At 60.5% G+C, this 12,713-nt stretch overlaps 1 protein-coding gene across 1 annotated transcript; it reads right to left on the bottom strand.

Moving 5' to 3' along the window:
* Window positions 1-801: 801 nt before the first annotated feature.
* SURF4 (surfeit 4) lies at window positions 802-12,418 on the bottom strand. Its single transcript, XM_042964921.1, has 6 exons — window positions 12,217-12,418; window positions 4,964-5,150; window positions 4,213-4,289; window positions 3,568-3,611; window positions 2,868-3,054; window positions 802-2,183 (listed from the first exon to the last, which is right to left on the bottom strand). Exons 1-6 carry the CDS (start codon window positions 12,262-12,264, stop codon window positions 1,917-1,919), a joined length of 810 nt encoding a protein of 269 aa, XP_042820855.1. The 5' UTR covers window positions 12,265-12,418; the 3' UTR covers window positions 802-1,916.
* Window positions 12,419-12,713: the final 295 nt, after the last annotated feature.

A 12,713-nucleotide genomic window follows, 5' to 3' on the forward strand; every position in this document is an offset into this window, starting at 1 on the left:
TGCAAAGGCATCTACCCCCGTCCCAGGCACGAGCCCACCGAGGGCCAGGGGAGGCCCGAGCAACCTCCTCCAGCATTGAGGGTGCCCTCTGACCGCACCCCTTGGCCTCCTGGGGTCAGACCGTTCCTGCAAACCAACAGAGGTGTTGGAACTGTCAGAGGTGTCCCGGAGGGACGGACGTGGCTGAGTGTCATCTGATGGGACGGTGGTGCCGTGCTGACGGGAAAGGGGGTGGACCGAGAGGTGGCCCCGAGGCGGACGCACGGAGTCAGAAACCACCCCGTGCAGCGAGCATCCGGGTGGCCAAGTAGAAAAGCCCTCTCCCATCTGTTGCTTTTCCAAGGCCGGAGGCGTTTGCAAATGGGCAGGGGTTGGGAACATCTGGGGCTGAGGCGTGGGCACGAGGTGGGGTGTCGAGAGGGGTGCCATCGCTCCTGTCAGGTCTGGCGGGTCCAGGCCGCAGAGCCAAGTAAGGCTCTAGGAGCACTGGGAGGCAAAAGCGGGGCAGCTTCCCCGCCCCACGCTGGCTCTGGTCTGGCTGGTAAATGTGGATCCTGGCTTGGGACTGGCCCCGGCATCCCTAGGGATGCCCTCAGGCTTGCACATCTAGCCACGAACCAGGAAAAAAGAGACCAGCTTCAGGCAGTCCTCGTTCTAGCTTGGTCAGCATGCCACCCCCCCCCCCCCGAGGGTCTGGGGGAGGCACAGACGAGTCCAACTCTCCCCTCGTGGTAATCGCTACAGCGTGGACGAGTGGAGAAGAGCCAACAGGCGCGTGCACCCCCAAGAAGAGAAACGCAGTGTAAGGCAATGTTAGAAAACTTTAAATACAGGATTAAGATCCAATCGGTAAGGCATCACAAATCGTAAAAAGTAATTTGGGCTGCATTCAGCGTAGCAAAGACAAATCTGAGCAAGCAACAGCCTTGAGAAAGTGGTAAGTCATGGCTGCGCAGCTTGGGAAAAGTCCCTCCAGCCGAAGGAGAGGCGGGCGGGGCGCTTGGCCAGGTCGGAGCCCACGGGGGCCCACACGAGCCCACAGGAGCCCACAGCGGCAGCCCGGGCTCGGCGTGAAGACCGGGGGTGAGGTAACTGGTCTGAGAGCCCGCTTCGTCGCTGCCCTGCCCCACGAGGCTGCTGCTCCTCCCACGCCCCTCACGGGAGTCAGCGCACAGGCATGTGGCCAGGGTCGGGGCGAGGGTCCCCATAGGCTCCAGGTGCACCTGGGGACTTCTAGCCCCGCCGTTCCCGCCCTGAGCCACTGAGGCTCCCGGGGGGTTACCCTACCCAACGAGCTGCACCAATCGGAGCCGGTTTTGTGCCGAGTGAACGGCAGCCTCGGTGGCCCCTCTGGCACCACTTCGTTCTTTGGGTTTGGGTCCAAATGCCGTTGTTGTCCCTGCGAGCGTTACGATGCGGCACGGGGACAACTCGGAGCCGTGGGCGAGGCTTACGCCCAGGACGTTGACTGTGTGATGTTGGGCTGGGCCATCCCAAGTCATTTAGTTTTAGCTAAAAACGTAAACTTAAAAAACAGTAAGAGGGAGACCGCTTTGAAGGATACACAAATGTATCTGCTCACAGTACAGCTTGAAGGCCCCCCACCCACAAAACAGAAACAAAAACGGGAACTGAGGCCACAGCCCAGCAAGCTGCTCGTGGGAAGCCGAGGCCGTGCCTGGGGGAGGGAGGCGCTGTGCCCAGCCAGCCCGCCCCAGTGGTCAGGTACTAGGCTGTGGGTCCAGAGCAGATTTAGCCGCCAAATTTCAGGTGTCTGCAAATAAATTCTCAAAACATCTGTGCCTTTACCAAGGGAGAGAAGGAAAGAGGACACATAAATGCTGGCATTTTTGTCGAATCCACCCCGAACCAGTCCTCGATGGCCGCGGGTCCTAGCCAGGCAGGGAAGGGGTCTGTTACCACTCTTTCTTCTTCTCGTCCATGGAGACACCCCCGGGGCCCAGGGCCACCACAAGGAGCAGGCCTCCGATCACCGACATGGTCTGGAAGAAATCGTACTTCAGGAAGTCATGCATGGGCTTATAGACAGGAATGGTCCAGAAGGCGTTGAAATACACGTTGATGGCAAACAGCCAGACGACAAGAGTCAAAGCAGCCAGCTTGGTTTTAAAACCAATGGCCACTAAAATCATCAGAGCTGTGCCCACGATGTTCTGGAGAATCTGCATAGGTTAGAAGGTAAGAAGAAAAAAAAAAAAAGGTGAGGAAGAAGAGATATTCCAACTGCCCTTGTCACTGCGGTATGTGTCCAGGTGATGTCACAGAGGGGTGTGCATTCAAGTGAGGAATAAAGAGGGAGGCGCCAGGGGCTTCAGTGAACAGGCTGCAATTTACCAGGACACACTCGGGGGCCTGCGGGCCCCCAAGCCATCCAGGGAGTCCCCAGTACTTCTTAGGAGCGGGCTCCCCCCTCCCATGGCGCCAGGTGCCCCTCCTGGGAGCTTTTCCCGGCCAGGGCGCCCAGCCCGCTCTAAAGACGGGCATCGTAAAGCTCCCGGGGACGAGACACCCGGCGTGCACACAGCACGCGATAAAGGTACGAGCAGCGGGCAGCTAAAGAACCAAGGGTCCGCGAAGAGCCTGGGTGGGCCGCCTGGAGGCCGGCACACAGGACACCAGGACCTCCAGGGAGGTCAGGGAGGATCTGGACTTCCTTTGTCAGCTCCGGGCCCCTAAGAGCTTGCTGGGTGTTTACTCCTTTTAGTAGGATCCGACGTTTGCCTCCTTTAAGCCGACTCCTTCCAACAGCCCCTGGACTAGGCTCCATGCGCAGGCGGGGAAGAGAGGTCGGGGCCCTTTCTGAGGGACAGGAGCCCAGGTCCACGTACGCAGGCAGGAGCGCTCACCGAGAAGAAGCTGGCGTCAAAGTGAAGGAGGGTCATGAACATCAAGACCAGCAGAACCCTGCCTCCGAGCTGCATGTACTGTTTGGGAGAGCTCTCGCGCATGGTGGGGACGCCCGCGAACATGCTCTTCCCTTCGGAACGGGATTCCGCCAGGAGCAGCAACAGGCCTCCTCCCAGGGCCAGATTCCTGAGGACAGAAACGCCAGCTGAGTTGCCGGGGCTCGGCAGGCACTGCGCACGCCCGTCAGACCAGGTCGGGAGACCTCGGCGGGAGCACAGGAAGGGAGGGCCCTTAGGTCCCTCTCTCGAAACCGTGCCGGACCGGCTGGGTGTGAGTCCACAGGACTCCCAGCCGCTCCATGGCTGAAGACAGACGGCTCTGTTCCACCCAACAGTGACATTAACCTGAACGCACTCGGAACCCGGCCCGGCCTTGGCCCTGCTGTTGACCAGCTGGGCGCCTGCGAGCAAGTGCTGCCCTTCCGGCCCTCCTTCCCTCCCTCACGAACGGGGGGTTGGGAGGGACAGCTTCATTCTCACCTGTGTCCCGGGGTGCGGGTGGGGGGTTGTTGGGGGAGGGAGCCTCTGCCAACACCTCCTACAGACTCCAAGTGCTTGGACCCCAAGAAGTTCACCCCCGACCGCTAGTTACTGAGTCGACAGACATGAAAAGCAAGCTCAGCATGTGGAGCGCACGTACCTCATCAAAAACTTCAAGTCCCACAGGATGCTGTAGGCGATCGTCTGAAGGGAACAGAGGAGAGACAGAAACTTGAGTCTCACGTTTCCAAACGCACTGGGACTTCTTGAGGACAGCAGTAGGCAATCTCTCCCACAGAAGCGTAAACGTAAGGTGCACGGGACAGTTTAGGAGCCCAGGACAGCTCCGAGTTCAACCACAGGCTCAGCATTTCTCGAGCTGTGCTGACCACCCCGGGCCCGCGTTAACGAGCACCGTTCCCTGGGAGCACCCAGCCCGCAAGGTGCCGGCACGGCGCCCGGGAGCTCCGGTCCAGGTGCAGACAGCTCATGTGGCCAGCTGGGTGTTCACGAGGTAAAACGATCAGACAGTGTCCTGGCTGCAGCCAACCCTGTCATTTGTCCCCATCAGAGGAAACTCGGGAAGGTGGCAAAGAGGTGGGCGCCCAGAGCTTGGCACCTTTTCAGGGGCCCCATCCTCTCCAGCTCTCCTGAGCCTGCACTCGGGAAAATCCAGTGTTTTCTCAGGAAAGAAAAGGAGACCCAGGCAGAGACACAAGGGGGTGAAGCCGCATCCTCAGAGACGCCTTTGCGGAAGCTATGCCCCAAGCACGGCAAGGAAGAGAAGAGACCCAGCCCCGCGTACCTGCAGCGCTATGATTCCAAAGAGCCCAAAGCAGGCGTACTGCACGAAGTTCCTGCTCAACACCAGGATGCAGCCGGCTGGAAAGGAGAAGGGCCAGGCTCAGGGGGCCGCGGGCGAGTTCCGGGCGAGGGCCGTCGCCATGGCACCTGGCGCCCTCACCTGAGCCCTGCGCGGTTGCTGGCCCAGCCACGCGCCCCGAGAAAAGAGCAACTCCTGGGAGAATTCATCGTAGACCCGGACCACACACGAGTCAACGGGGCCTTACTTATCGAAGATACCGTTCTAGAAAACAGATCCCTTGCTCCAGGGAATGGGCCGTTTTCCGGAGCAGGCGGTGCAGTGGAAACTGCCGTGGGAGCTACAGGACCGACTGAGAAGCGCAGGCCCCTTTCCGGCCCCAAAATGTACAGGGAGGGGGGCTGCCGCCAGCAGACAGCGGCCGGGGAGCAGAAGATCTGCGGCCCACGTGAATCCGGCCTCCGATTCATCCTTTCCGACACCCTGCGTTTGCCCTGCTCTGGCTCCCCTCCGGCCCACCCAGGTCACCCAGTCTCCCCCGCGTCCCGGTCCAGGCGCTTAGGGCGGGGCCCGGGTCACCGGTCTTCAGTGAGCACAGCACCCACCCGAAGGCCCACAGAACCAACGCCCAGGCCCGGCCCACCCGCCAGGGAGGGGGAAAGGGCCGGCGACGGCCGGCCCGGGAGCCCCTGGAGTGACCTGCCGTCCCCGCCCACAAGGTAAGCCAACTCACTCAGCTGTCCCAGCAGGTTGAGGAGCACAAAGGCGGAGGCCAGCGCGTAGCCGCAGCCCCACGTCGTGTCGATGTAGTCACGCTGCTCGCCCCACTGGAACCACATGCGGACGCCGTCCTCCAGGAACGTGCTGATCAGGCAGAGGCGCGCCACGTGGGGCAGGTACTGCTTCGTGACCCGGAGGAACTGCGGGCCACAGAAACCCGGCTGAGGGCTGCGGGACCCTCGGGGCCGCTCCCCGCGCTGCCCTGTGTGTCTCTGCGCCCGCCCGTCCCGTCAGGCTGGGACCCTCAGGGCGACAGCCTCCGCCCTGTCAGCACGGGCGTGTAGGCGCCAACTACGGTCACCCAACGAGGGGCCCACGCAAGGCACACCGCGCGGACGCTCGGGCGAGGGCCCTGGCGGATCAGGATCACCCCGATGAGGCCCTGCCGGCTCACCCGCGGTCTCCCCTCCCGTGCGCCCCGGCATCTGCACCGAGTCGTCTTTATCCTAGGCCGACCGGCACCAAAGGGGGGCGCGCGGCACCCCTGGCCTCTACCCACCAGACGTCATCGGCAGCCCCCCTCCAGCCGTGACGGCCAAAAACGCCTCCAGACACTGCCACAGAACCGCGCCCACTCCCTCGAGACCCTCTCGTTTCACAAGTGGGCAGACTGCACCCCACAGGGGAAAGGGGCTCCCTGAGAGCTGCACGGGCCCGAGACAGCCCGCTGAGGCTTGGCCTGCCAGTCCCACACGGTCCCACACGGCTAAGCCTTGGCCTCCCGACACCCCCAGTGGTGCTCAGACCCACTCTAGATGGAAGAGGGCTGAGCACGCTCTGCAGAGGACAGTCCACTTAGGGGACAGCCAGGGTCCCAGGCCCGGAGGGCCTCACGGTAGACCAACGGTAAGTTCATGTGTCTACGCTTACCCCAAACCTCCGAGCAGCGAGAGAAGAGGCCGGGCTCTGGCAGCCGCGCGCGCACCCCCAGTCCCCCCCAGAGCCCTGGACTGGAGAGGGTGGGGTGGGCAGCGGTGAGCACACACACGGAACTGGTGTGGCCAATGGCTAGAAGGCTCTGGAGTCTTTTACAAAGACATGCTAACAAATGGACGCACGACTGTCTCAACAGCAGTGAAGAGTCCAGTTCGGAAAATCACTGGTGAACAGCAAAGGGAGAGAAAGCACATTTAGAACTTCCTCCTGCTCCGTGCGAAGTGTGCCGTTAACGACGGCGTGGTTATGAAACATATATCGGGTGGAGACACAAATGTCACTCGGGTGCCCTGCAGCCACTTTCTCTTTCCCACCACCCAAGCTAAATGCAAAGGGAAGGAAACCCTACAGCACACGGTAAGGGCAGGCTCTCCGGGAAGTCCGCCCACAGGAGTGACGAGTCAGGCAGCCGAGTCTAAAGGGCACCTGTGGGCCTGGCCCCCGCAAAGGGACAGTCAAATGAACATCACTGCCCCTCTCAGGGCTGGCGAAACCTTACTGGGACCAGCTAAGGTGTGTCTGAAGAGTCTGTTAATTATTGGTGTTTTTGAAAAGTCGCTTTCAAGTCCTAGAAACAGCTGATGCTCTCGGCCGCAAGTAACGAGCCTCTGGCTGTTGAGATCAACCTCCAGTTTGTCGACTTGGGCTCAGTCAGCAGAGAAGCCTCGCCTCCCCTCCCCTCCGCTGGGCCATGGCAGCCAAGCACTCGTGGGAGGGAGGGAGAGCAGGGAGAAAGCCCTTACAAGCCAGGTGTCCTCTCTCTCCAAATCTCCCGAGCTCGACTGAGCCCCAAGGTGGCGATTCTGCACACGCCTGCTCAGCCCTTGACCCTCACCGAAGCGGGGGCAGAGGTCACAGGGAGAGACCGACGCCTGGACAATGAAGCAGGTGGGTCTAAGGTTCTTTCCAACTTGAATAAGCGGAGGAGAAGAGGGAAGGAGAAAGACCCTTAATGCCCCTACAAATTCTGGAGTCTCTGTAAAGCACACACAGGATGTCTGTCCACTCGGGGTACACACCCCCCTGCGTCAGACCGGGAGGTAGAGGGACAGCTGACCACTGGCCCTGCTGCTTCTGCCTCATGGCCCAAATGCTGTCGTGAGCCCCAGCAGGGTCAGCGGTAGAGTCGTTCCCAGTCTAATCCACAGGGACACGACTGGGGCCGCGGCGCAATTCTGGGGGAGGCTGACCCCAAAAGGCAGGGGCAGACAGACATGGGACACGTCCTGACCCGCCTCCAAACTGGAGCTGAAAGCTGCCTGCTGTGCTCACCAGTGAGGAGCAAACAAGCCCGGGCCCTTGGCCTTCACTCTAAGCCTCCTCACCATGAAGCACCCCGCTTAACACGCGCTCTGCTCCACAGCCCGGCCCAAGAGACACAGGCAGTGTTTAAGAGCTTCCGTGATGAGTCTGTACGCCTAATTTGAGTGTCTGGGTCAAGAGGATTAAAGAGCAACAGGGAGACTCCTCCCTTCCCCGTGAGACAAGCTGAGGAGACAGACAGCTCTGTGCTTTGGGGGGGCTGGGGGGGGAGCCAAAATTCAGGTTATTTCCAAGTTGGATGTGGTTCAGGCTACGGGTCGACTGTGTTTTGCAAGCCAGGCTGCTCCAGAACCTCTCTGAACCAGCCAGCCTCTAATAAGCACCTGTTTGGACTCAACAGGAAAGAAAAAAAACTGTTTCAACACGAGGCCAGACCCAATTTTACTCGGATTCTCCGAATGCGTGCTGGTTACGGCGGTTCAGACTCGGCCACTGAATCCACGTCAGGCGTCTGGGGACCGCATCCTCCTGGCACAGCAGAGAAGAGCCCCTGAAGCAGGCATCCAGGCAGCACTCGGGAGCCCGGGAGCAGTCCCCTGTCCCGTGCTTGTGCAACGGGTCCTGCGGGCCGGGGGCTGGGTGCTGCCCGCTGGGGACACGGAGACCCACGACGGCCACGCCTGGGACAGAATCGTGGAGGGAAAGCCGGAAGCGGGCAGCAAGCAGGGGCGGGCCAGGCCACAGGAGAGGATGGTTAGCCTGCGTGGGGCAGGCTTTTCCCTGGAACCTCCAACAAGCTCACCGTCAAGCAGGGTGCGGTTCACAAGCGATGACAGGACCTGGGTGACTTATGAAATACGGAAAGTTGGGATTTATTTACGAAGGGCTATGATTTTGATTTTAGAGGGGGTTTAAGAAACCTAACTCTGAGAATACAGTGATCATGTCACACAGCCACCTGCAGCTCTCACATGACACAGAAAAGCTACTTTCTCTGAGTACTGAGGACAGAAGGGACTTGAAAGCTGTCTGCAGTTCTTGGTTGGGAACTCTGAGGAAGCAAAAAAGGGCATGAGACCATCTGGTCGCAGGGACTGGGGCTGCCCTTCTCAAGGGCCACTTCAAGCCTCCACATCCCAGAAGATTAGAACTTGTGGCCAGACGGCCTCCCTCACATCAGGCTGAGTCAGGGCCAGAGCAAGAGTTCGATGACTCACACATGGGCATTCACCATGACCCCAGAACTCCCCCGGCAGGTCTCCCGGGTGCTGCTGTGTGGGTTCACGCTGCACCTCCAAGTACAGGAACAAGCGTCAACTGGTCCTGGAGATGGCCTGGCTTCCGTACCAGAAATCCACGTGACTAAGAGCCTAACCATAGGAGAGTAGCAACAAATCCCACGGAGGAGAACACAGCTGTGCCTCACTTTCCAGAAGCCTTGCTGACCAGTGCCCCCCGTGTCTCCACCCCTCTCCCCGGAAGAGGCAGGATGGCTCCTCTTAGGGCAAGCAGGAAAGAATGCGTCCTCTTTGCCTTCCCTCCTCACTCCTGATGGCGCAAGGCAGGAAGCCCCGGCAGGGAGGGGGACACAGAGCAGAGGAACAGGAAAATGATGCTCACAACCCATCACTGTTACGAGAGCCCCACTCATACCCGATGGCCGTCCACACACGGTTAATCCAGAGCCCTAACACCCGGGCAGCAGGTGTGCCCACTCACGTTCTGTCGGGCCATCCGAGCTACCCAACGCTGGACCGGCGGCCCAGGGGAGCTCCTGCGGGCACAGGCTCCCAGGATGGCTCCATCATGCCAAAAGACAGGTAAAAACCCCAAAGGCCACACAGGACAGCAAGGCCCCATGCAGCTCATCTGTCACCCGCCGTCAGGCCGAACCCAGTAGGTGCTAATATTCCCATTTACTGGTACAGACGTGCTTGCAATTACGCTCTGCCGAAGGGCAGCGAGCACCGGCTTCAGGACCCAGACGTAATTTTGGATTGCTGAGTTCGTTAGTGTCTGGCCCTTCCTGACCTGGTCTCAGATGGCTTCCGAGTGCCTAGCTCCTGCAGAGGGCACGCTCAGCGTTTTCTCTAGCGCCTGGCCTCTTGGCCGCCAGGGGCAAGGAGCCCGATGCCAGAGATGTAGCTCTGGATGAGCCGGCCAGTCAGAACGAACGGGACAGCTGACCCTGTGCTCTCACCTCTGCGGGCCTCCAGGGGAGGCTGCAGGACAGCCAGGAGGCGAGGAGCCCAGCCTTTGGTACCAAGATGTGGACTCAGAACCTCAGCCTGCCTCACTCCACGCGAGACCGCCCTCTCCACACCTGAAGATAGAGGCCCTGTGGCCAGCCTCACGCGGTCCAGAGGGTAACACAGTACTAAGCGCGGAGGACCTGGCCCAGAGTTAGCGTCTCTTATCATAACTATTGGGGGACACGCAGGCTTTATAGGTCCCACTCCAGCGACCTAGATTTTCTGGTTAACACCTGTCACTTGAGTTTTGCTTTCGTTTTCTGGAGACAGGGTTGGAAAAAATGGGTCTGTCGTGTTACTGATCGGTGACGTTGACAATATTGCCCATGCCCTTCAAATGAGATCATTTTCATTTTAAAAGCCTGGACTCCAGCACTTATTATTGGCAGCTTTGTTTGAGTACCGTGTGGATGAATGTTAAAGCGGCACCCCGGCCTGGCCAGATTACTATCCACAGGAAGCCGTCACTTGGGCTCTGCACCCTCTACTCTGCCCACGTCCTCCCGCGCCAAGCCTGCCCGGGCAGAAGACGCTCCTGACTTTGGTTTTGGAGAGCATGAGGGCCACTGCCCTCCTGAGTCACCCACAAAAGGGCGTGGAGGGGTCTTTTGACATCCGCTGCCACCACCAAGGCGGGCCGTGGCCCTGATAAACTGACAGCAGGAGCCCACGCTGCCTGACAAGACACAGCCCTGGGCCACTTTGGGTGTTCGACTGTGATGCAGGCAGGCCCTTTCCCCTCCATTCGTGCCAGAAGAACACCAGGCCTCGGAAGCTCGTAGTGTGTGGCACTAGCTTTGAGGTCAGAGTCTGGGGTCCCCCCCGGGGCTGTGCCCCAGGCCAGTCCAGAAGCCCCAGCAGGCCATCTTTCCCACCAGTAACTTAAGTGCAGCCAGACTGTGTGTCTGCCCGAAGGGCCTTTCAGGTTCCAAGATCCTGCTGCTTTGATTTAAACAAAATGCAGGGAGAAAAAGAAGAAAAGATTACATATAGAGATTTTGGGCTTTTTTTTTTTTTCTGTAGGGAAGTTGATCGTTTGATAGTTGGCACCAGCTTGGTTAGAGACATTTTATCTAGATTTGGTTATGAAATGCACTTGCAAAATCAGGGTTCTCCGGACTGAAGAGTGAGTGTGCAGAGCTCTCACGGTCCCCGTGGCTCAAAGGAGCCATCTTCTCAGGGAGTTGCTACTTGGGGAAATGCAATCGGGTCACTAAAACCACTGAGAAATGGACAGGGAAGGCCTACGTGGTACTTGAGAGCTTTTGATATGAATTGTGTTTATGAAGGATACGATTTTTAAAAGGTCTTTAAACACAAAATCATGACCTTAGCAAAAACTATTTTTTCCAAATGGACATGCTTTCCCCACCCCCACCCCCAAGCTGGTTCTCAAATACCGGCTCACAGCAGAAACCCCGCTACCAGACCACACTACAGACGGCACCCCTCAAGGGGAACAAGGGAAGATCGAGCTCGCCCATGCCGGATCAGAAAACACGCATTTGTGTTTCTGACTCACACAAACGCGTACAAGCCTTCCAATAAACCCAAACTTCAGAGTTTCGTTACTCAATACCACCCCCGTAAAAGTAAAAAATGTAACCTCACTACTTTTAAGTCAGGCAAAAACCACAAACCCGTTAAGTGCACAAGGGAAAGAAATGGCCAGTGGGCCAGACATGGCTCTGCCTGCAGGGATAAGGCTGCTCATCTGTAGACCTAAGGGGACACTTTCACAGGTAAAAGGTACTAAATAATCAAAGCTCGATGAAAATCGCCAGGAAGCTCCGTCCTTTCCCCTTTCTAGGATCTGATTCTGTCCATCTGGTCTGTGTCAACTGCCTGTTTCAAGAGCTTCCCCGGTGCTCAGAATGCCACCTGTACACTCGGGGAAGAAAAAAAAAAAAAAAAAAAAACCCAGGAAGATAGGCTTCCCCTCCTCCCAGGTTTGTGTACTGATAGATACCCATTCAATTCAGTCCCAGGGCAGAGTCCAAACAGGGAGGGAAAATGCTGGGAGGGTCAAAGGGACCCCATGAGTCCAACACATCTGGGAAATAGTAACAGAAGAAAGTGCGGTTGCTTTCCGTAGTTGGGGTACATACCAGGGCGCCCCCTTTCCTCTGGGAGGACCCCCAGGCCTCCTTTCTGACCGACCCCCCGTTCAGGATCACAGCTCCCCACCCCGCCCCCTAAGAGTGCCAGTGAAAGGAGAAGCGTGCAGGGGCCACCCCAACAGTTCGAGACGGAGAGAACGCTCCCCAGTAGCCAGACTCGGCCCAAACCCGCAGCGCCCCCCAGCCCCCAGGCCTCGGGCTCCCTTCTCGGGACCGGGCAAGGCAGCCCCTCACATCCCTCACCTCCTGGGGCCGGCCAGGCTGGAGGGGGGGGGGGCGCGGGGGGGAGGGGGGCGGCTCACCGACCTGGGTGCCGAAGCACGGGCCCGAGAACCCACCCGGAGCCCTGGCGGGGAGGCGGCGACAAGGGCAGGCCGGGTTTCGGGGAGCCCCGGGTCGGGAAGGCGACGAGCCCCGGAGAGGAATGCCCCGGTTGGGGGAGGGGGCGCGATTCTCCGGCGGGCTCGGGAGGGGTGAGGACGCGGCGCAGACCCAGGGGCGGCCCTCGGGGGCCGGGGGCCCGACTCCGGGAGCGCAGAGGGCTCGGGGCCGAGGCCCGGAGGGGGAGTCGGAGGGGACGCGCGGGAGGGGCCTCGGGGCCGGGGCAGGAGGCCCGGTCGGGCCGCAGGCCGCACCTGGTCGGCGAAGTCCTCGGCCGTGCCCATCAGGTCGTTCTGGCCCATGGCGGCGACGGGAGGCTCGGCTCGCTCGCTCCCTCGCTCGCTCGGCGCTCGGCCCGTCGGCGCCCGCGCCCGCTGCGGCCTCCACAGGAAGTGCCCGGCGGCCGGCCTCGCTCCTCGTCCGCGGCTCCAGCGGCTGCCACGTAGGCCAAGCCTTAAAGGGGCCGCGCCGGCGGGCCCGCCCCGGCCGCGCCTTAAAGGGGCCGCGCGCCGCCCGCCGCCGCCCCGTCCGCCGCGCTCGAGGCTCCGCCCGCCGCGTTCTGGCGCCGGCAGCCCCGCCCACCGCGCTGGGGCCTCGCCCGCCGCGCCCTGGCCCCGGCGGCCCCGCCCGGCCCCGCCCGCCGCGCTCTCAGGCCCCGCCCGCCACGTTCTCAGGCCCCGCCCGCCGAGCGCTCTCAGGCCACCCCGCTGGAGGGGCGAGTCGGAGCTCCCCCCTCCCCGCCTCCGCCCGC

The sequence above is a fragment of the Panthera tigris genome, chromosome D4 (genome assembly GCF_018350195.1).
Source record: "Panthera tigris isolate Pti1 chromosome D4, P.tigris_Pti1_mat1.1, whole genome shotgun sequence".
NCBI classification, from domain to species: domain Eukaryota; kingdom Metazoa; phylum Chordata; class Mammalia; order Carnivora; family Felidae; genus Panthera; species Panthera tigris.